Below are 25260 nucleotides of genomic sequence, written 5' to 3' on the forward strand. Positions count from 1 at the left end.
ACCTGAAGCCATCAATTTCGGGAAATTGTAGCACCCGTGAGAACGAGTCTGCTACCCGAGCGAGAGGAAGGAGAAGGGGAGTAATCCGTCATTTTGGAATTTAATTTTTCTATAGTTTGAACTTAGGTTTTGAATGTTTATTAAATGTGATTTGATAATTAATGTTTATCGAATATTTGTTTTCCGGATATTTGATTAAATTAACTAGTTAGGGTAGGATTATAATTTAGGTTGGATTTTGGTATTTTAATCCGATTTCTGTCTTTCACTCTATGCGCCCGAGAGGGGCTAGACGCAAGGATTGAGAAATCGGATCCGTGGTTACGTGGCGCTCGAGAGAGGCACGAATCATCGTAAAATCCAGAGTTGACATTTCCTGTTGTGCAAGTAGTTAACCAGATGATTGCTTGATAATTTAGGATATAATTAGTGTTTAATTTAGATTAATTCATCATATTTGGTTAGGGTAGTTGATTGAAGAATACACAAAATTCAGTCCTCCCTGTGGATATGACCCTCGCTTCCCGCTAGATTACATGTATGGTTCTTACGCTTGCGAGGTATAAAAGCCGATGTAATTAAATTTCACATCAGCTACCAAGCAAGCTTTGTGGCTTACAGGGTTGGTCAAGGAGCTGGGTGTACAACAAGGTGGAGTTCAGTTGCATTGTGATAGTCAGAGTGCCATTTATTTAGTAAAGAACCAGGTGTATCATGCGAGGACCAAACACATAGACGTGAGGTTTCACAAGATTAGAGAATTGATTTCATCAGGTGAACTACTACACGAAAAAATTCACACTTAAGAGAATGCAACAGACATGTTGACAAAACCTATTACTACAAATAAGTTCAAATACTTCTTGGACTTGATAAATGTCTCCAGTTGCTAGATGAGAGACGGCCCCCGACCTATTGTTCCAAGTGGAGTCCTTAAGTTATGCTTTCTTTTTTTAAGGGGTGAATATTCACCAAGGTAGAGATTGTTGAGCATATGGCTCATATAATATAAGGTTGGGGGGTATTATTGTACATGGGTATTTGTGTCTTTTCGACACAAATACCTCTAGGGTTTAATATTATATAAAGATTATATAACTCTGATTATCATTAGTGAAGATTTATCCCTTAGCTCCAGTGGACGTAGGAATAGCAGAACCACCGTAAATTTTGTCTTGTTCGTTCCTATTTTTCTTTCTTCCTACATCACAACTCTTTCCACAAAGGGTAGCTTTTACGAACCTGAAACTGAAAAGGCAGTTGATAGTTATTTTATGAAGCAGACAAGGTTCGAGTAGCGGCTGAAGGTCATAAAGGAAGTGAAACGCTTTAGGGTCTATTTGGAACCCCATAGAAAAAAAGAAAAAAAAAGAATTTGATCATTATTATTCCTAAAAATAGTTAGTGAAAAGGAGAATTCGATCATTATCTCATTTTTCACTAACTATTTTTTGGAATAATAATAGTCAAATTCATATGTTTTTCTAGGAATTCAAAAGAGACCATGGATTTCCGAGTTAGGAGCAACAATCAACTATGGCTAATGTTGCTTAAACAAACCTACAGCTTATTAATATCTTAATCTAGGATTGGCTGGACTTTGTTTAGTACAATACTGGCTGTACCTGCAACTAGAAAAAAGTAGTATCCACCTATTTTGCAACTAACAATCAAGGGATTAGTTAAGACAATTCTAATGGCTTTACATCGTTATACCAAACGATTACTTCATTCGGTTTTCTCTTTCACAAACCCTTTTTAATGTAATAGTTTTTCAGGGTTGAGCCACAACATTTGAGAAGGGGACAAAACACTTTGATCCATTTCCCTTTTTGTTTTTTTTAATCTATTTACCGGTCCACTACATGTGTTTCCATTCTGTTCCTACCAAGAAAGGAATAGCAACTCTTGTCGCGCTTCCTGTTTTGTCATGGCTGCACACGACTGCAAGGGACGTCTTGCCGCCTTCCTAATCTCTTCATTGACTATCATGTGCTTCCAAACGTTGTCCATATCCCACTTTTATTCGTTCAAGGGACGATAAAACCAAACACTAGAATGCGCGATATAAAAGTATTAAATTCCAATACTTCTCAAGTGCCACTCACCTCTAACCATCCCGGCGTGCTTCTCACCCTAGAAGTTCTCCACGTATCCCCTCCAAACGACTTTCTTCCCGTCCTCTTATTTTTCTTGAACGAACCCTTGCGCTTCCCTCTCCTGGCTCTTCATCGGCTACTACCTGCTCTTCTTCTTTCTCCATTCCAACTTCTTCTTTGCCTTCTCGCCTTTACCTCTCTTCCTCTACTTTGCTTTCTTCTCGCCATTACTCTCTCTTTTCTTCGATTTCCTCCTCCCCGCGATCTACTCTAATTATCTCTTCTGTGCGAGGCGATCTTTGCTGACTTTTCGAGCGATATTCGTTTTATGTATTGTTGGGTGTTTTCGTTGAGATTAGCCAGTGATCTGCTTGAGCTTCGTCCTATCTTCTCCGCCGTTCTTCTCTCTATGGATCTGCGTGTTTCTGTTTGAATATTTTCTCTTCTTTGCACGGGTCGGCAATTACAGGTATTTTGTTTTTTTGTTTTTTTTCGTTCTTATATCTTTCGTGATAAAGTTTCATTAGTTCCTAAACACTTCACCTCCACTTTCTTCCATATTCCAAAATTTGCATATTCTAGGGCTTATATTTCTTCCCTCTGTGGTCAAGGTAGGTTTTCGTTGCCATGTTCCCTAGTTTCCTCTTGTGTCTTGTCTCTTGTCTCTTTAGCGATGTCATTCAGTGTGATTTTTAATGGATTTAAACCTTTTAATATTTTTTTCTCTTTCCTAAAGGCATCTCTCTATTGTCAAATGCTATTACTGTCACGCTTTGCTTGTTTCTTAAATTGATCTGCTTATGGATTCGAACTAAAGCTAAAGATTGAACCACGGCTATCTTTGTCTACCTTTTTTTTTAATACTATAAAAAGATAAATTATAGTAGTTTCATTATGACTCGAGTGCTTCTTCATTTTCACTTAAGCTAGAAAGGAAGAAGAATAGGGAAGTTTCCCTCACTTTCCTTTCTTCTGTAATGCTTGATTTTTTATTAGCCGTAATAATTGACTAAAGAAGAAATATTATATTTCTGTTTACTTCTTGTGCAACGGATGGATGATTTTGCTTGCCAACCAGTACAAACCAAGTTACTCATAATAATAGGCGCAAAATGATCAAAACTTTGTGAGAAGATACACTAATGAATAGGATGTCTATGTCCCAAAAACCAAATGTCGAGATTTTCTGTGAACCAAATGTAGAAATATGCTGTCAATCAATTTTATCTTCTTTTAGCCTTCCTTCTCCCTGTTTTAATCCGTAGGCTTCAAATGTTTCAAATGGTCCAATAGGAACCAAACCGATCACAAAGTAGGCCAATTTTTCTCAAGGTTACTCACTTCTATTTGAACTGACTTGGTAGCTCACCCATCTACATGCATCCATTGCTTATTATAGCAATTCTTGTTGCATTTCTAACAAACAGTTTCCATACTTCCATTTTTGTGATTATGGCAACGACTGCAAATCTTTCTAGAGGAGGGCAGGTATGATCAATGATGTATATGATACATTTACCACTTGCCTGCTAAAGTACTTTTTTAATTGTGAAAGATGCAGTTGCTATAAAATTAATAAAGAGAAAAGGAAAGAGTTCCTCCCAAGTCAATATCGTCCCCTCAAGGACGTCTTTCAGGTGTACAATTCTGGTCTGGACACTGACTGGGGGCACTTGTCTCGTTTGGGGAAGATCCTTAGGGCAAGGTTTTTCCTCATCAGTACCATCATTCGTCGTTTTTTTTTTTTTTTTTTGTTCTAAATTACCTCAGTGAGAGTGATGTGTTAGCTTAAGAGCAAGGTGGAATAAGCAAGGAAATCGAAGTTGGAGGGGGCACTGGCTGCCCAGAGATCATTCGTCGTTTTTTTTTTTTTTTTTTTTTCTGAATTACCTCAATGAGAGTGATGTGTTAGCTTAAGAGCAAGGTGGAATAAGCAAGGAAATCGAAGTTGGAGGGGGGCACTGGCTGCCCAGAGATCACTCCAAAAGAGAACCCTGCCACCGTTCCTAGCAGTTAGGACATTGGGCTTGCAGTGCTGGAAGGTGTGGGAGATGAAGCGCCAGATGAGGGAGAGCCACCTAGAATGCCCCTTGCCTAACCACCAGAAATTGTGGGTGCCGTTCATCTTTTTTATGACGAACTTGCACCAAGGAAAGGGTTGCATGTTTAGCCTCCAACACCACTAGGTAAGGAGGGCAACATTGGTTTTTTGGATAAGTCTGATGCCGAGCCCACCAGAATGCTTTGCTTTGCAAATGTCTCTCCAATTGATGAGGTGATGCTTGAATCGTTCAGAAACTCCCCTCCATAAGAACTCTCTCATGAGTTTTTCAATGCAGTTGGCTATACCGATGGCTGAATTAGAGCGAGTCTTCCAGTCTTAGAAAGATGTCTGCCTTTCCAAGTGGATAATCTGGAGTGAAGCCTCTTGATGACTGTATTTCAGAGGGATTTGTCGATTCAGTCTGAGAAATGCGCCAGCATGACAGCCTACTATGGCAGCAAGTTGCTCCAGAGTGTTCTGTCAATGTTGAAGTTGAAAAGCGCCTTCAGTTTGAAGATATGTGTAAGAGCTTTTTTGTTAAGAAGCTGGTCAGGGTTCCCTTTCCCGGAGATAATGGTGTCTTCAGCAAATTGCACCAAGGAAATATCCAGTTTGCTGTTTCCAAAAATAGGATTAAGCCATTGGACTTCCATGGCTGACTTGAAGAGGCCAGGAAGGCTTCAGCGACATTGTTGAAGTGGTGTGGGGAGATTGGATCCCCTTGCCTGAGGCTTCTTGAGGTGATGAAGTACCCACATGCCCCATAATGAACAACACAGAAAAATGGGTTGAGGATAAACAGCTAGTTATCCAATGTTTCCATCTCCCCCCTAAGCCCATGAGGTGAAGCATGAAGTGAAGAAAGCACCCATGATTGGCAGTTGATGTTTTGGTTTTATTTCTGCAATTTTCTTGTTTTCCTTTGATTTCTATTTGATTCTATTCTTTGGTGTCTACTTTTTATTTTGGAGCAGCATCTGTTGTTCCATCCCTTTGTCTCAATAAATCTCTCTCAGCTTTCCCATAAAAAAAAAAAAAGATTAAAGGAGGAAGGCATTAGGAAGGCAGTTTAGAGCATGGTTTTCCTACTTGCAGAGTCAACTCTTGACACGACCGGGTTGACTCAAATTCGGGACTTGGCTGGTTGAATCGAGGGCTCTGACTCCACCCTTGTATTCTTGACGGTGACACTGAGATGTTTCTGCAGGATATGATCAAGCAGCTGTTATCAGTGCTCATGCATATAATAATTGAGGAATAGATTCTTGAAAAATGTCCAGTGGTGAGGTAAGAAGAGTCTCACGCCAAGACATACAGCTGGTAAGGAAGCTTTTGAACTTATCTTTTAAATTTACGTATTAATTATTTTAAGGTCATTTGATCTCTTTGTAGCTTTCATGTGTATGATCTTGCAAGTTATCTTTCCTGTGTTATTAGTTTGTACTGGCATAATGATTATGCATCGAACTTCATGTTTTTGTTGTTACTATTAAACTACTGTAGATAATAAGAGTTCATGGCTAAGAAAAAAATTTAAATGAAAATTCGAAGGGAAAGGGAACAGATTGTGTTAGTTATTTTTTTTATTTCCTGAAAATGACGATTTCATTAAGGCCAGAGCCCAAGAAGCTAACAACAAACAACTAGCAGGGGGGTTTGATCAAGACAACAAGACAATGGAGATCAACTTCCACTTTTATTGAAAAGGGAACAAAATATGTTAAGTATCTTTCTTATATCACTGTTTGGTATTGTCATAGTGGCTATGCTATTGTCATCTTTTCCTTGCCATAGTTTTTTAACTATGTTGGGTAACTAGAGCTTCGTTTCTGATAAAACTCAGTAAAACAAGTAAAGAAAAAGGGGATATAAGTGTATTAGCTATAGGAAATTGAAGAAGGGAAGGGAAATGAAGGATATGCAAGTGAAGAGAGGAAAGGAGATAGTGAGAGTGACTGAGAAAAATAACCTGAGCCGAAAGCACACTCTCTATTATTTATAACTTGATTTGATGAAAAGAAATTACATAGCAACCCCTTTTAACTTCTGTCTGTCCCATTTCCACAGGTTTAAAAATTTTGCCAGTTTAAAGTATTGCAAGCAACTTCAGTCTTAGTCTGAAAATCTTGGTTAATGTGTCTGTTTGTTTCAATATTATCACTTATAGTCATTATATTTCCTCATATATTGCCTAATTTTGCTGAAGTCTCGGCAAATATCTAATGATCAACCTCTTGTCTTAAAACCTTTGGCATTATGTACTGAATTTGTTGGACTAGGTCCTAGGAGATTGTTTTCAACCATAAATAGGCTTCCATATTTTATAATTTGTATAAATTATATTCCTCAGTACAAATGTAGGTGGTTGTTCCATATAGATTGTTCTGTCATGTTTCATTGAGAAATGCCTTACTAATGTCAAGCTGGTATAATGGATGATGAGTCTTTCAAGAACAAACGCCATTAGTGCCTATGTAATTTGGTTTTGGAGAGAGGCCTTGCCATCAGCTGCCTCTGTTGTTAATACATGCTTCATCTTATTCTGCTTTTGTTTCTGTCACTATATTTTCCTCTTGTACTGTACCTTCAAATATTAAACGGACAAAAACATGGGCAAAGAGTTATCACTCTTCATGACCAGGTTTATTTTCTGATCTTTTACTTGATCTTATCCAATTATTAGTGTAATGTTTGGACTTCTTTTGATTGGTAATGTCATCTCATTTTTTCTTGTTCATTTTCATCATTCCACAGAGAAGACAAGTTGTTTATTTTTCCTATCAATTTGCACTGACAAATCTATTATTGCTATAAGTTTCCTATATGTGTGTTAATGTGTTTTTTTTTTTTTTTTTACTATTTTATGGTTTAATGGTCTAAATTTATGGGTTGTTTAGTTTTAAAAGATGCTGTTTTTCCTCATCGTGAGCTGCTGAAAGCCATCCATTGCTGTTGCTATACAGACGTCTTATGTCTTTGACATTATAACTGTAGGTTCAAAATCTTATTGAACGATGTCTTCAACTCTATATGAACCAGAAAGAAGTCGTGGAGACGCTCTTGGATCAAGCAAGAATAGAGCCTGGTTTTACTGAACTAGGTAAATTTTTTTACTCTCTCTCAATATCATTAGTTGCGTTTTGGGTGAAGATAGTGAGGGAGATTCCCTTAAGATATCTTTGGATGATGTGAGTTCCACACATGTTTCATTGTTAAATTACAGTAGTTCGCAGTGATTGTTGTTGGCCTGCAACTAAGAGAACAGCCAGTTTCTTTATTTATTTTGCATTTCATGATTGATGTGGGGTCCCATCTAACAGACTTGATCTAGAATAGATATCATAGATATAAAACCGTAAAAGCTGTGATAGAATTTGAAGAAAGTGTTCAGTACCAATGCTAAATGTCTTGTTTAGTACATTTTGTATGAGAACTAGCATGAGCATGACTGTGACAGATGTCACAAAAGACATATCATAAACTGTCATCAAATTGACAAAATTGTCCCATAAATGATGCGAATTTTCACTTTCCCAACAGAATCATGTATGTCTTATGCATGTGATGATGGTTTTACTATAACAATTCATGTTTTATTGAAGGAACCTGAGACATTTGAGTAGCCTTATCTTGTGATAGATAGATTGGCCTGTTCTGGTCATAGTTCAAATATTAGTTTGGTTTAGTTCCTTACCAGAACATTAATGGTGACTTTGTTTGCCCTACGCTTGGCTGCTTGACATGGAGCACTGAAGCCTGAGGTGAAAGCATAGATTTTGTCTGTCTGAAGCCTGAGCTGAAAGCATAGATTTTGTCTGTCTAGTTCAGATATCAGGTCGGTTTAGTTCCTGTCTGCAACATTAAGGGTGACTCTGTTCACCTCTACTCTTGGGTGCTTGACATGGACCACTAATGCGTAAGCCAAAGGCATAGATTTGAATCTTAAAAAGTAATGATGCATTCTAACTGGAGACTGAAGATCACCATTCCATTATGAACTTCAACATTCTGCTGCATATCTTCTTTCTTGAACAACAAAAGTGGAATAAGAAGTTTTTAACAACCATGAAACTCAAGCGTCCTAAAATTCTGATGTTTGGCTCATCTAACTTCTTTATCATATGATGAGTTAATTTGTAAGACTAATTTATTTAAGAGTTACTTTTTGAACTTATGGTGTATTTCATTAAAATATAAATAATGTAACGATGTAAAATAGGTGGACAAGCCTTAGCTTTGAGTGAGGAGAGACTTCCCTACCACAAGGGTAGTCAGGGAAACTCCCAGCATTGCCAAGTCATCTGTGACACTGTTTGCAGCATGATGTACTGCCAAATAACATTCATAGTTTTTTTTTTTTTTCTTAATTGACATATGAACAGGTTGTACTACACCCAAGACCTAAACTTAAGGCCAGAAACCCCTCCATGTGGCCATTGAGCTAAAGGCCCAATCCATCAAATTATATTCATAATACCGCTAATATCTATAATTTCATCAAATACATGTGATGACCTCCATGGAGGACCTTATTTTGACATCCAATTGATGGCTAGTGCCAAATCTCCTTCAATAACAACTGGTGATGAAATTTTTTGGAGAAGAGCTTGAGCCCAGTAAGGAGTGCTTTGGATTCTACGGGAGTCAGCCTTGAGTGTTCAGCAGGCCTAGAGTATGCCAGCTAAGTGGTGCCATTGTTCACCCTTATAACTCCACCAATTCCAACTGGTCCCACATTCCTTTTGAAAATCCTCAGGAGGGGGGAGACCAGGATATCATTTAGACAGGTACCTCATCTTGAAACTTCACCATATCACCCCAATTTCTTCTTATCACAGAACTAGGAAGACGGTGAGAGATTCTAACGCTTGCTCCCATGAGAGGATTGAATTCAAGGATGCTTCAATAGACCATGGATTGATCTTTCTGAACATTGGAAAGTTCTGGTGTTTCTTTCCTTCCATAGCTGCCATATTACTGCCCATAGAGATGATCTCCAAAGGGGGGACAGGAGTTTTCACTGACAAACTCTCCATGGCTTCTTGGAAACCAGGTACTGGTGCTAAAGTTTGCATTTTAAAGCTCCTCTCACTTGCTGGCTTAGCTTGCAGTGTCAAAAGAGTGATTAGCCGTTTCTTCTTCTTTATTGCATAATTTGCAAAGAGAGTTAATCACCAGCTGACCTCTCTTTGTAAGCTCATCACAAGTCAGAATTCTCTTCTAGGCAGTATTCCATATAAAATTCTGAGTTTGACGGTCAAAGAGTAACAAAAAAGAAATATTGATATCAACAAGTGACCTACTAAAGAAATATTGATATGTTTCCTTGTCATTTAAATATTTTTCTTTCAAGCTGGGAAAATCTCCATGATCAAACAATGATGTAACTACTATGTGCTTATGCAAATATCTGGATTCTTCAGCAGTCATTTGTGGATAGTTTCAGGAAAATATTACTAGTTCCTACCTGTATGGAATAATAGAAGAACTGCAGTAATAAGTCTCCTTGTCCTTCTCCTTTTATAGTCCATTCACGCATTTTTCAAAAAAAAAAAAAAAAAAAAAACTCTCCTTGTTTTCCAAGCCAGATTTTTGCAACCAAGCTGACAAATATCCTTATTAAACACTGAAGCCATTATTCACTTGGATTTCTGATGAATGGCTGATATAGGTTGATACTTGTTTTATAAGATATTGATAAACTAAGACCTTTTTCTATGAAAATTAATCATATATTTCATAAATAGCAGAGGAATTATGTAAGGCTACTGAAATTTTAACTAAATTGAAGCATGTTTTCTTTTTTTTTTTTATAATTATCTTACTTTTCTTCCAGTTTGGCAGAAGCTTGAGGAAGAGAATCGAGAATTTTTCAAGGCATATCATGTCCGGTTGAAGGTGAAGCACCAGATAATGATTTTCAATAAGTTGCTTGAGCAACAAATTGAGCTCATGCGCGAGATATGCCCAGCCGGAGTTGCTCCTATACCTGTCTCTAATGGGTCATCATATTCCTCAGCTTGTATGACTACTCTTAATCTTGTAGAACTCTTGTGAGCCTACTGGCTGACTCTGCTGTCTGCTTTGGGTAGCAACTTTATATGTTCAGCTTTTTGAAACATCAGATTCAAAAATAGTTGCAGTCTCCTGGTTGAAAACACTTGTCAAAGGGCTGAGTTTCATTTGGAGCTTCAAGCTTGTAGACCTTATAAAATTCTATGTCATGTCAATTTACAGGCCTGAGTAGTATTATTTTTACTAGTAGTGTAACTTTGACATCAGTTCTTTTCTGCAGTGAACCAACCTCCGTCTTGCTTTGTTCCTGATCCTACAGTTCAACAAGCATCTACACCTGGCAATGTGCACCACCAGATAAGCTGTTCTCCAAGCACTCTTATGAATGGGGGTCCACCACTGCACCAAAACATGCAGACTACTACTGGTGCCTCTGCCCTAGCTGCAAAGATGGATATTGTGGCAAATATGCATCCTACTCAGACTTCACAGATGGGTGTGCTTCATGGAATGAATGGGACAGCAATCAAATCGGAGCCTGGCTATTCAAACTGTTCTGCTTTTACATGGAATGAGCGTGATGGGAATGTCATTGATACTCGCACCACAATTGGAGACCTTTGTGTAACATCTTTTAATGGCTCTGAGTCTAACACACAGTCTCTGAATGAGCCACCACTCCTGGATGCAGATGCATCATCTTTTGGATTCTTGGGGCAGATTCCTCGCAATTTCAGCCTTTCAGACTTGACAGCCGACTTCTCACAAAGTTCTGGTGGGATTTTCTCTGTTCTCTTTCTCCCTTTTTTTTTTTTTTTTTTTTTTTTTTTTTTTTTTTGAATGGAGTCTTTCTCTGTTCTCTCTTGCTCTCTCTTTTTTCTTTTCTTCTTCTTCTTCTTCTTCTTCTTCTTCTTCTTTTTTAATCTTCTCATTCATCCTCCCTTAATTGTAATTGGGTTCACATCCCTAGATCTGCCAATCACCTGGTGGACTCCCATACTAAACAGGGAATCTCCCTCCAAAACTTTATTGTGGAGGGTGGTTCCACCCTATAGGCTGTATTTTCTTTCTTCTTTTTATAATATTCACACATTCCATAAAAAAGGGCCTCTCGTTCATAATATATAAAATTTCACATTACATTGAAGTAGAAGTTCAAAGACATCAATTTATGATATGGACTAGTTTGCAAACTAAAATCCTCTATAAAAGTTCATTTCTGATTAATCATCACAAGAGATCCAAAAAGCAGAGGCTTCTTCAATTTTGACAATTCTATGGCAGTTAACTAATAATTTTAATTTATCTGACTTGAAGATATACTTGGGAGTTACTCTAGGTCCCCCTTCCTAGCAACTGATGATTTCCTTGAGTCACCTGGAAGGGAATGCCAAGGTATACATATTCAAATTCTGTTCATGTTAGGAGCATGTTCTTTTAATTTGATACATGTGTCTATCTTGGCTATTATATCAGTATTAGTTGTTCATGAGATGCAGAATCACTTTCTCTTCATTATAAAATTGGTATAATCATCTCCATTGCTTTTCTTTGCATAGTATGGTAACTGGTGCAAACTTGTGGTGATATTTACATGTAAAATGCTGCCGCTGGCTTGATATTCTCTCTTACTCTTAATATGATTTTATTTTATAATTGCAGGAGACAACAGGCGACTTGATACCATATCAGAAGGTAGAAGCTTAGAAGATTTTGGAAGTGATTGACATCAATTTTTAATGGTTAGTTCACTTTGTTAGTATTGCTCTTGATGTATCGATTTTTGAAATTTTAATTTCTTCCGCGATGAAAATAGTTAGGGTGATCATTTAAAGAGGAAATATGTCTACCTTTGATTGTCTGTCAGTCAAAGGACTTTAAACAAATGTCACTGTGATCATTTGGCATCAGGAGAAGGATACTGCTTGTCTTCTCTACGTAGTGATTGTTCTACTGCACTTGTGCCAACCTTGAGGGCAGATTCTGCTTATGCTGTATATAAGTGAAATTTGGCCAGTGCTTATTGGTGTTCGAAGTCTTTGTAGTAATCTACTTTAGTCTCTAGTTAACCCTGCTGGAGGATCCTTTTTTTTTTTTTGCTTATTTTATATTGCTTGAGCAATGGAGGTGTCTGGCTTTCTATACCTGTTTCCTCCCTGTCATCTCCTCATATTTTCGTTTTTATTGATTAAAAAAACTGCTCATTTATATAAAAAACAAGCAAAAGATGCAGCAGCCTCACAAAAGCTTTGGGTTACAGTATTATTGCATTAGGAACAAACTGAGTGCAGAAACAACAAAAAATTACAAGTGAAAGGAGATGAGTACTATCTGGAATTTCAGTAGCATAGAAGAGTCTGAAAAGTCATTAAAAACTTAAAAAAAAAAAAAAACTGTAAAGGCTGCACCATATCATCAATAGTCCTGACACTGAAGTTTGGAGGATATAATGTTTTTTAATTAAAATGAAAAAAAGCTGAAGCCATTTTACCAACAAATTTATTGTGTCCATAAGTTAAAAGCTTAAGCCATTATTTAGCTGTAGTTCACAATGAGGCGTCAAATTGAAAGAATCCAAATTTCTTTTAAAACTTGATTCTGAAAATAATCTTTATCACTAATATTTAGCTGCTTGTGTTAGAACTTTTGTATTCAGATCTTGTAAGTTATTTTGTCAAAAATAAAATCTTGTAAGTTACGCTTGTTTGTTTTAAGGGAGGAACTTGTGCTTAAACTTAAAGGCATCAACAATGCTTGGCTCCAGGAAAGCGAGCCAATTTGTGCTCCCTTTCTTTTCAGAGACGGGCTTTCTGGTGTTTGCACCGGTAAAATGTTGTTGTGAGAGTGTATTTTCTGGGGAAACTGGAAAACATCACATGCCTTAATGCAAATAAAGTGAAATTGTGGTATTTCAATATCAGTTAGATTGTTGCATTCATATTAGTGGTGATTCCAATTAAAATAAATATCCTTAGTGATGATTCTAAGGGGTGTAAACAGGTTTGGATAATCTCCAGATCTGAATTTGAATTTTCGGATAAGATCTGAAATTTCAGATCTTAATCGGACATCCAGATCTGGAATTAAGAGTTCCAGATACAGAACCAGAATCAAGAGATCCAGATCCGGAACCTCTTGTCTTAATCTTAAAGCCTTGCAGATTGATCCTTTCATTTTCACTTTACCTCCTGCCGTTTAAACCCTTGTTTCTAGAAAGAAAATTTTCTTCTTCCTTTCGAGCACCATTAGACAAGTTCTCTCTCCCCTTCCCCTTCTCTTTTGATCCAACTCTTTTAGGTTCTCAGGTCTCTCTAGTTTCTTCTATCGCTCTGTTGCTTTTTCCGTCATTATTCATGTTTTTCTTTTCCTTCTTGAGAACATCCAACTTTGGGCCCTTGTCATTGCAACTCTTTCTTTTTCATCTCTTGCTAAAAACTGCTTGATCTCTACTACAACCATAATCATCTCCTCTTCTCCTTGATCTTTCTAGCATGGTGACAATCAGTGACAGTCAGAATCTCAAAGTCTCATCACTAATTACGACCATGCTGGCGATCGTGGAAGAAGACCAACCCGAAAGACTGACCATGAAAGGAGCACCAACTAGCAGGCATCTTGAAGACGGAGCAAGTGAAGAACTGAGGGTGATGACCCGTTGGAGACAGGGCAACACGTACGAAGAAGACACATATCAAGCGACTGTTCCGATTAAGAAGACCGGCATAGACGAGAGGAACCTAGCTGTGTTCGAATCATCGCCGTGACACAAATAGCAAGAGTAGGACACTACGGAATGACATTCAGCGTGACAATCCGAGGACCAGTGAACTCAAAGACGATGCAGGAGAATGGACTACTGTTCGTCAAATACCAACCTGTACCAGAACCCACCCCTACTCACCACCTCTGAGCCTTGAAGATTTCTGCTTCTACTATGGTCACAATGTCCTCACGATCGTCAGGAACGATTTGAAAGCCAATCCCTATATTTGTGTGACTATTTGATATAGAGATAAGAGATCATTCATCTCCATCCTCACAACAGCTTGCGAATTATTTATTCATCAATTCATGACAGCTATCTTTGGGCTCTAATCAAATTGAGGAAGAAGGAACTTTGTACTGGCTTGCTGAGCTTCACTTTTGTTGCCGTCCGCTGGGAGAATACTAGTGAATGCAGAATGGTGCAGTATAGAGGTTGCACCACCATTGCGCAGATTTCCATCCTTGAAGCCACCAACTCAAACTTTGATTGAGACTGTTTTCTTTGCTGCCAGTGAAGCCTCCAACTGCCCCTGCCACCTGCCTGCAATCCCAACTCCAACAGCTCAACCACATTCCCTCCTATCCAAACCACCGACCCAATCCATAACCTGGAATCCATCAACACTCCCACCCATCATCTCACTCCCTTCCCCTCTACCCACCACTAAGAAAAACCCACAACCAAATACTCCCGAATATTCCAAACGCCCCACCATCACCCTCCCTCCCCATCTGCTTAGCAATGGTTCGGAGAAACTCGCGTTTGTTGTCATCGCCAATACGGACGTCTCCTGCTGCAATGGGGCAGACGTGTCCTTTTTGTTCGCCCATAAGCTTGAGCTGAACTATCACCCTCCAAGCTCATACTTGGGACCTGGTGACTGGCTTATCAAGTTCTGATCCATTGGCAATCACTGGATGGCTACTAAACTCCCAACCAGGATTGGGACCCCATCTCCTACAATCAGGTCTTTGGCCAATGGCTTCAAATCAAGGGTCCGCCACCTGAGCTCTGGGATGAGCAAGTATTCGAGCATATTGCTAGTGCGTTTGGATCGTTGATCCACTTGGATGATAGCACGGCTAGCATGATCCGAGTGGACATTGCTAGAATCCTCATCAATGTTGATAAACAATGTATTGGATAATCTCTCCTAAAGTTTATGGTGGAGAACACTATATATTGGATCTGAGTTGACTTTGGTGAACTTAGTGAATCAAGCAGAACAACTGCCAGAGGCCAGACACATGGAGGACCTCATCTAGCTCACTCACTCCTGGGAGACTCACCCAACCTGGCCAAATTCCCACCCAACCCACACACCAACTCATTCTTCAATGCTGCTGCCACTCTTCACACGCCTGCAACACTCTTCCCTTATTTCAAATTCAAACTAAAGACCCTTGCATTTGAAAAGTGTCCCTCCCCATGTCTGTCAGTCTATTGCTTCTGATTCATGTCAGACACAACTGACATGCCTGCCCCCCCAGAACCGATCCCAACGCATGCTTCCCCCAACACCATACCTTTGACTCCCACACGTGGAACCCCCCTCAGCAAAAACCTCACCACCTCATCTCCTAATCTCTCCCTCCCATTGACCGGCAATTACCTTTCATCTACCCTCCTTATCCATAATAGCTCCCAATTGTCCCCAACCTCCCCTTATTATATAACTTTCCCATGGCCTCCCCTCATCTGCATTTGGACGTGGAGGAATTGTCCTTCAACAATTGGCGGCCATAGCCTTGGCCTCGCTCTTGACCCGAACCCAACCCCCACCCAAGCAAAAAATGGACCCCATCTCTCGTCCTTTGTCCAACCTATCCAATTGAAATCCATTCCAACAATGAGTTCTCATCCTTTGTCCTCAATCGGCCCAACTGACCTCCAATAGCTGAGACTCAATTCGAATGTTCTAGCCTATCCTCTCTACCGCTATTGGCAACATACCGGAGGCGTAGATGTAATCCATCCAGAAATCATTGCCATGGTGAATCTAGCACCCAGGTGAATTTTCCAGCTGATTTGGAAACTAGTAGGCTCTCTTTCCTGCAATCGGATGACCGAGCTCATGAATTAATTAAAGCTCTACAATATGAGCAAAGCTAATACGATGAGGATACTCGGAACATTATGTCAAGCTTCCGGGTGACTTCAGACTGATCAGCCTTGTGTCAAGGTCTTACAAAATTATCGCCCATCTCCTTGCCCATAGGCTCAAGACAGGCCTCCTTGTGGTCACTCACCTAGGGCAAAGTGCCTTTGTTCGTGGAAGAGATATCTTGGACTCAACTATGGCCACTCATGAAGTTCTTGACCATTTCATGAAATCCGGTCTTCCTCGTTTTGTCCTCAAACTTGACTTTGAGAAGGATTTTGATCGGGTTAATTGGTCTCTTCTTGACGACATCATGAAGCGTATGTGTTTTGATCAACGATGGAGATTCTTGATTTGTAGTTGCATCTCCTCAGCTTCGTATTCCCTCCTGCTCAACAACACAATTTATGGATACTTCAAGGGTTCCAGAGGCATTTGGTAGGGTGCCCCATTTTCAATCTCGTTGCTGAATACTTATCTTCCATGATCTATTCAGCTAGAAGATTGGGATGACTTAGGGCTGGTGCCAACCAGGAGGAGTTTGACATTCCTTTGTTGCAATTTGCCAACGACACTATTTCTTTGGTGTTGGCACCTTTGACCAGGTCCATAGGCTCGAGGCTCTCTTTGGCCTCTTTGAGCTCACTTCGAGACAAGATCAACTAGAGAAAAACCATTGTTTTTGGACTGCATATGAATTTGGATATGCTTCAGTGCATGGCTGATACTCTTGGGTGCACCATCATGACCCTTCTCTCTACTTGTCTCAGACCCCCTCTAACGGATAGCAGGTCAAGGATGAGCCTTTGGGCCCCCTTGTTATTGAGTGGTTTGAGTGGTGCATCTCCACTTGGAAGGGTAGACTGCTTTCATAGGTTGGAAGACTTACACTTCTCAGTTCTTGCATCGCCGAGATCCCAAACAATTTCCTCTCCTTCTTACCTCGTCCTACCTCCATTAGTTGTCGAATCGACTTGATCAAGCAATGTTTCTTATGGAGGGGTGCCAACAGTGACTTCAAGTATCTTTTGGTGAGTTGGAACATTGTTTGCATGCCTAAGCACCTTATCGGTCTCAGAATAAAACGCACCAAAGAGATGGGACAAGTTCTCTTGCTTAAGTGGCATTGGAAGCTTAACTTCACTTCCAAGACCACATGGAAGCCTAGGTGATTGCCAAACTTCGGAAAACTGGGGTGAGATGGATTACGGAGGGCAGATGTCACCATCAATCACCAATTTGGTGATCAATTTTCCACCTTTTCCCTATATTCTGCTATGCTAGCCCTTTTTTTGTGGGTGATGGTTCCAACCTGAATTTTTGGATAGATTGGTGGAATGGGGAAGGCCCCCTCGTCAATTTTTTTCAATCCCTTATGCAACTCACGACTCGCTGAGATTTGATTGTGGTCGAAGCATGGAGGAATGGTTCTTGGAACCTCCATCTTAGGAGAGGGCTTACAGATGACGGAGCCTTCACTATCTGGTTGATGGCCTAAATTCTATTAAGATACGGGACCACGTGAAAGACAAGACTTGGCTTCTCGATGATAGTAAATTGCTTTTTTTTTTTTGCCTCAGTATGCTTGCATCTTATGGGTTGGGCTCAATCTTCTGATGATCATATGACTGTTGCTGCTTGGAGTCTCATGATTCCCTACAAAGTAAAATTCTTCGTTTGGAGCACCTGCCTTATCAAGATTCTTATCGTTGACAATTTCCAAAGACATGGCAATTCCTCCCCTTGCCCTCTCTGCTTCTTTTGCAACTCAGATGAGGAAATTGCGAGTTACCTTCTTCTCCACTGCTCATTTGCCTGGCAAATCTAGCCTCTTCTTAGCAGATTGGGTATTCATTTATGTCTACCAAGAGAGCTTGGTGAGATGAGCAATTTCCCTTTTGGGGTCCGCATCCCCAAATTGGGTAAGCTTCTTCTCTTGGCTTGTATTGTCCACATCCCTTATTGTCTTTGGAGGGAAAGAAATAATCGAAGATTCAATGGCAAGTACATGACTGTTGACGAAGTTATTTGCTACACCACTGGCCTCATATTTGTATGGCTTCACACTAAAAAGGAATTTGATTGCTTGAAGAACGCCCCTCTTCACACCAACTGGCGTGCGGTTGCCCAGATGTCCACTCCCAACTCGCTTCCCCCGGTTGCTTGTTGGCAGCCTCCACCGCATGGATCTTTTGAATTCAACTTCGATGGGAGTGTTATGGGCAATCTAGGAGTTTGCGAGGTTTTGGTGGTGTGTTCCGTGATGCAGATGGCACCCCCCTAATTTCATATTTTGGGCCTTTGGGTGTTACTAATTCTACGAGATCCAAGCTTTCTACCCTTCTGCATAGCCTTCTCATTTTCCATGACTGGTTTAGCAGACTCCTCATCGTCAAGGGAGACTCCAAAATAGTGATTGGCTGGTGCTTTTCTCCCTCGAGCCCCCCATGGCGCCATTGGAATATTTTTTTTTTGGATATTTTGGAACTTGCTTCCTCTATTTCATGTACTTGGTCTCATATTTCCTGATCAACAACTTCTATTGCTGCTCTTGTGCTAAATTTGGAACCTCCCTACAATCTCGTGTTGTAAGGGGAGGTCTCCCTTAATGAAGTTTCTGTTTTCCTTTTGTTTGCAATAAAATTATCACCTTTTCAAAAATAGGATTTTGATTTTTTATTAGGACATTTTCTGATAGATTTATATAACTGTCTTTGGATAATTTTCCTGATATTCAGAATTCTAATATCTGCACACGAACTGATCTGGAATCTCAATATCCGGTTCATTTACATCCCTAATGATTGTTGGACATCTCATTTGACTTTATTTGTTCTCCACTTTCTGCATCACGACTAACCCCCCCAAAACAAAGAAAACGTTCTTTCAAGAAAGTAGATCACTCTAGAATTCTTCCCCTTCCAACTTTTAATGTCAGTGTTATAAAAAAACATTTGAAGTGGTTTATATGTGCTTAGGGGTCTATTCTAGGGAATAGTCTAGGTTGGAATAGCCTAGTTTCGAATGGCTCTGTCAGTTTAACATTTTGTGATTCACAAGTTCTGGGGCTTTCAACATATGTTCTGGGAACCTAACATTTGGTGATTGTTAATGCTTTTTCTTGGAAAGCCAGAAGTCAATACTGACTAGCAATGGATTTCTAGCTTGTGACCTTTTGTTTCTTGAAGGTCAAATCTATGCGGAAGTTTCCTTGGAAAATAGGTTTTTTTTTTTGCGGCCAATGCTTTTCCAGCCATGAGAGGTCAAAATCCATTTCCCTTATTTTGGACCTTTTTCCTTTCTTTGGTCCACAGCTTACTCCTCATCTTTTCTTTTCTAGATTGATTTCTTTTGAGACTCTGTTTCCTTTATATCTTCCCCTCCTATGATGGCACTTCTTTGGCTGCCTTCTCACCTGCCAGAGAGTGTTCGTTTGTTTCCTGGTGAAGTTTTTCACTGGAGATAGGTTTAACACATACTCAATATTCTACCAGAACTCCAACGTACTTTTGAAGTCATGCTCCTGGAAAGGCACTAAGATACTTTAAAAATGAATCTAATTTTCTAGACACTTATGATGCGGAAATGTGCATCTTGGTTTACTCAGGAGTACAGGTTTCCAGGTAGAAGCACTAAGAGGCCCACCTATATATCAGACTATGAACAAACTGTGTTTGAACCCTGGAGAGAGCAAATTCCGGAGAGGCCCACCTGATGCAAAACTGAAAGTAGTTATACATTGAAGGGCTATTTGATTAGGTGTTTAGAGCCATCATGGATTGGACCCTCCAATGACATGAGCACAGAAACATGGTGGAAATTTATTTGCTTGAGAGGCTCAACCTTGGTGGATCGGGCTTGACGAAATTAATCTGGGCTACATTTAAATCCCTAGCTTTTTGCATTCAATTGTTTCAGGAGCTTTCTTTATATCAGTTAGGTACCTAACCTTGTGATGCTACTGTTTCTTTTAAAAGGTTAACAAACAGGTATTAGATCCCATTTTGCATATACTTACGAACATTCTTGCTTTTGATGTGAATTCTCCTCATTTCCACACTAAATTGGTGAGTTGAATGGCCCACCATTTGCAAGAATTTGAATGATACATCTCCATTGATGTAGATGATGGGCCACTGGCCTGATAGGCTAATCATCATTTAGCTACTATTGTAAGTGGGCTCGAAATTATATTTAGATTTGCTACTATTATTTCCTTTTTTTTCTCTTTGATGTCTTGTTGTGTAGAAACTTTATGTTTCTTTTTACTTATTTTTTTTCTAATGTTTCATGCTACAGGCCCTCACGGCTGGATGGTAGAATAGGTTTGTACATAGCAGTACGCTGTAAGCTGGACTAAGGAAATTCTTGAAAGATCAGATAGCAGGAAATGTGAAACTTGGGTGTGAACTTCAATGAAGCAATAAATTGTGGTAAAGAAGCATGCATGGTAGTGGAGGACTGCATAAAGTTATCTTTTGGTAAGTCGAGATAAAACCGTACCTGCTTGTCTCATATCGGCAATGATAAGTAGTACATTTAACGTTAGCCAGGTTTGTGGGAAACCCCAGTGAAGCTTTACGAGAATGGTAATGGTATTTAACAGTCGGAACGAATTCGTTTGTTAGGTATTGTTCCTTCAGAAAGCCAGTTTTAGTTGGGTATCTGTGCTACCCACTTTTCGTCTAAATGCAGCAATTTTCCCGTGGAGGGTTGGCTCCAGGTAGTGTTTCCATGAATAAAACATATGCTTATTAGGTTTTTGGAAGATGATGGTCCGAGGTTTTAGATATAGAATAATAAAAATACCTCTCAAAAATAAAGTTTCTTTTTTTAAATATATAATTATAATTTTTTTTAAAGGTATATTAGTTAATTAGGTTGGTTAAAGTTGAAATAGGGTTCGAGTTCGGTAAAATCTGACCCTTTGACCCAACGATAAACCTTAGCGGGGGGTAAAAACAGAAAATACATTATTTTTTATAGAATTTAAATTTGAGAACAGCAAAGGAATCTATATTATTTACAAAGTCAACAAGATTGCAGGGATAGGTTTAGGTTAGATTCAAACAGAAAATTATTACACAACATAAGATAATAGTTTATTTTAATAATTAACTCTATTAATTAATTTTCCTTTAATGTTTAAAAAAATTGTTTTAACATATTGTATAAGTAAATCTGGGTTTAGGGTAGGGATGAGAAAACTTTTCTCAAAATTTGAAGTACTAATATGTCTACAATGCTTACTTGGAGAAGATAAACAAGACAAATTTTTCACAAAAATGAGTAAAATTTATCCCTCTTCATGTGATTGAAGATAACTGTTGATTTTCAATATTCCATAGATTATCTTAGGAGAGAGAAGAAGAACACACATTGGGGAGAAAAGAGGAGGAATAATGGGGTTTTATAATTATATCCTTCATCCTAGTAAAAGTATAGAAGGGACAAAAAATAAAAAAATTAATTACATCAGTGATACCCTAATTTCATCATATCTTCCAACACTCTATTTTAAGAAGGGAGGTAATGATAATGATTTTATCTTTAAAAAAATAACATAGATATAATAATAAACTCCTTTATCATGGTGTCCCAATGATAAGTTCGATACCGGACACACTCTCTCTAAAGGTAGTAACCTCAAATGGTTTTGAACAAATACATTGATAATAATCGCTAAAGTGGGTAATGCCTATAATTCACAAGATAATAATAAGAAACCCAAGGGGTACTAATAAAAAAGTCTCAAATGACTTAAAAAAACCCATAATATATAAAAAGGACCAACTAAAATAACGCTCCAAAAAAAGGTTGGCCAAAGGGGTAAGTGAATGTCAAATAAAGAATGGTAGGAGAAAGGCTGCCAAAGATAAGGTGTAGAAACAGGGGTCATCATGTGTTTTATTTTCCTAAGGAATTCAAATTCTTCATTACCAATGCCGACAACAGTTGGTAAATAATGAATTCAAGGCAAGCAATCGAGGAGTTCTTCTTTCGTAATAATGTCTCAATCAAAGTGACACAATAACAACACCGAAATGGGCCAATGCCTAAATAACTCGTACAAAATAATTAAAGTCCTTAAAAGTAATAAGGATACATGAAATAATCAACAAGAAGTCCATAAGGAAAGTTGTATACCAAGTAATAAATCTAAGGTAATAATCAAGTCGGAGCCAAGGGATCAATTCAGACTAAGGCAAGCGACCGAGTCGAGCTAAGTCAGGTATCAGACCAATATAATTGAGTCGCGGGAGGAATAGGCAGTGACCCAGACCGATATAACAGAGGCATGGAACAAGTGGACTGAGTCAGGCTGATTTGAGTCCAAGTTGCCTGGTTTGAGTCAGAACTCAGTAACTCGAGCTGGTTAAGAAGAGGAAGGCTGACTCGGGTGCCCAAGGTCTCTGGTTCCAGTTGGTCTAAGGTGCCATTGCCGGGGACAACAAAACCAACAGTAACAATGAACCATCAACTTCCTAGTTTTAAAACATCCCAGCCAAGCAGCACGGGGAACCAACAATCTCGGATGATTTTTCGTCAGCATATAACGGGCTGGATGACAGCCTAGCAATGTTGGCAACGTTGGAAAAACTAGAGTTGTCGAGTCTTCATCCTCCAAAAACAGCAACGAAGCTGGGCCAAAGGCGGGCATGGTGGAATCAATTTGATCCAATGCCAGCAAAGAGATGAGCCAGAATCAGTTGGACTTGGAAATCTGCAACAGCTGACTTCCAAAAATCAATCGATAGAGTGAGGATATATAGCGAAACCAGGAGAGAGACATCGGAGATGAGGCAGAGTGATTAACAGAAACAGAGAGAGAGAGAGAGAGAGAGAGAGAGAGAGAGAGAGAGAGAGAGAGAGAGAGAGAGAGAGAGAGAGAGAGAGAGAGAGAGAGAGAGAGAGAGAGAGAATCTTGGATAATTTCCCGAAAATAGACTTCCAGAAATAAGATGGATGGTTGAATTGCTGGCTATTGTTTCTTGGAAATCGGATTGTTGTTGAAAGATGAGTCAATTTTCCAAAAAAAAAAACCAATTGCTGTTGTATGACAGCAGTGACAACGAAGATAGATGGCAACGAAATGAAAGGAATTGAGATATGTGAGCCTATTAGCCTTCTCCTTGATCTGTAGGTCTGACTCCGTCTTCTATATGTCTTTGATATATGAATCTTCTTTGGTCTTATGGGCTTGGGCCCTTATTTTAACACACTTGGATATGTGGGTATTCCTTGATCGTGTGGGTTTGAGCCCTATCTTCCAACAGTTTCAAAGGACTTAAAAACACCCATAATATATAAAGGGGACCAACCAAATTAATGCTCCAAAAAAATGTTAGCCAAATGGGTAAGTGAGAGAAATAAAGGATAGTATGAGAAATATTGCCAAAAGATAATGGGTAATGAGAAAGATAAAGTGTAGAAGCCGGGGTCATTATGTGTTTTATTTTCTTAAGTAATTCAAATTCTTCATTAGATAACCTATGCCGAAAACAGTAAGTAAATAATGAACTCAATACAAACAATCAAGGAGTTCTTCTTTAGTAATAATGTCTCAATCAAATAGACACAATAACAATATCGAAATGGGCCAATGCCTAAATAACTCGTACAAAATAATGAAAGTCCTTAAAAAGTAATAAGGATATATGAAATAATCAATAACAAGTCCATAAGGAAGTTGTGTACCAAATAATAAATCCAATGTAATAATCAAGTCGAAGCGAAGAGATCCATTCAAACTTCGGCAAATGACCGAGTCGAGCCAAGTTAGGTATCAAACCAATATAGTTGAGTCACAAGAGGAATCGGTAGAGTACTCGGGACCCAAACCAGTATAACAGAGGTAGGGAGCAAGTGGACCAAGTCAGGCTGACTTGAGTCCGAGTTGACCAGGTCCGAGCCAGAACTCAGTAACTCGAGCTGGTTAAGAAGAGGAAGGCTGACGCGGGTGCCCAAGGTCTCTGGTTCGAGCTGGTTAAGAAGAGGAAGGCTGACGCGGGTGCCCAAGGTCTCTGGTTCGAGCTGGTCTAAGGCGCCATTGTCGGGGACAACAAAACTAACAGTAACGATGACCCACCAGCTTCCTAGTTTTAAAACATCCTTACCAAGCAGGACCGGGAACCAACAATCTCGGATGATTTTTCGTCAGCATATAACGGGCTGGATGATAGCTAGCAACGTTGGAAAAACTAGAGTTGTCGAGTCTTCATCCTCTAGAAACAGCAACGAAGTTGAGACAAAGGCGGGAATGGTGGAATCAATTTGATCCAATGCCAGAGAAGAGATGAGCCAGAACCAGTTGGACTCGGAAATCTGCAACAACTCAGCACTTCCAAAAATCTATCGGCAGACTGAGGATAGATAGCGGAGATGAGGCAGAATGATTAACAGAAACAGAGACACAGAAAATCTCGGATGATTTCCTGAAAATAGACTTCCAGAAATAAGATGGATGATCGGATTGCTGGCTGTTGTTTCCTGGAAATCGGATTGTTATTGATTTAAGATGAGTCAACTTTCCAAAATTAAAATAAAATGCTGTTGTATGACAGCGGTGGCAACGAAACGAAGGCAATTGAAAAGATAATCCAGTAGATATGTCTTGCTGGATGTTATACAGATGATACTCGGCATGTTCTGCCAACCAATGAAATGGTAGCAGTGATACCAACATTGGAAGCCACTCCAGAGTTTAACAAAAACTTCCGCTATTAATGCAGCAACATCAATTATGAGGAAGATGCCAGCAGACAAAGTCAAGCCGAGACTTCATTCTACTACTAGAAATAAATCACGTAGCAAGGATCACCAGGTATGGAGATAACCATAATCACCAGGTCTGCGGATACCCTTCTCGATTTCAAATTCGAGCATTATCTTCTCAAAAAATTCTCTATTCTTGCTTGATCATGTGAAACCAAAGAAAAAGAAAATTGAGGAGGTTCTTGTTTTTTTGTAGTCTTTTTTTTCCCAATTTATGCTTTTCATTGGATGTTTTACTCTCGTATGTTTTATATTGAAAATTATATACCATTGGAAATATCTTTAAGTCTAGTTTTTAAATAAAAAAGAATTATTAGAATAAATTTTTTATAAAAAGAGAAATCGACATCTGACATAGCAAAGGCCTAGCAACAAACCTCAACTTTCAGAATAATTTGTACCAACATGACTCAAAATTTATCTTAAGATCAAAAGAAATCTATGTGGGTCTACTTTCTAT

At 39.1% G+C, this 25260-nt stretch overlaps 1 protein-coding gene across 1 annotated transcript; it reads left to right on the forward strand.

The window, feature by feature from the left end:
* Positions 1–2125: 2125 nt before the first annotated feature.
* Positions 2126–20725, forward strand: LOC137956226 (uncharacterized). The gene is made up of 8 exons (XM_068803612.1): positions 2126–2568; positions 5351–5463; positions 7138–7243; positions 9980–10165; positions 10439–10933; positions 11476–11553; positions 11821–11900; positions 20325–20725. The coding sequence occupies exons 2-7, from the start codon at positions 5416–5418 to the stop codon at positions 11883–11885; spliced, it is 978 nt and encodes a 325-aa protein (XP_068659713.1). The 5' UTR covers positions 2126–2568; positions 5351–5415; the 3' UTR covers positions 11886–11900; positions 20325–20725.
* The last annotated feature ends 4535 nt before the right edge of the window (positions 20726–25260 follow it).

This window comes from Aristolochia californica, unplaced genomic scaffold, assembly GCF_029961685.1.
Source record: "Aristolochia californica isolate CCGP_79_NKW_82.1479 unplaced genomic scaffold, dmAriCali1.0.hap1 SCAF_2, whole genome shotgun sequence".
NCBI classification, from domain to species: Eukaryota; Viridiplantae; Streptophyta; class Magnoliopsida; order Piperales; family Aristolochiaceae; genus Aristolochia; species Aristolochia californica.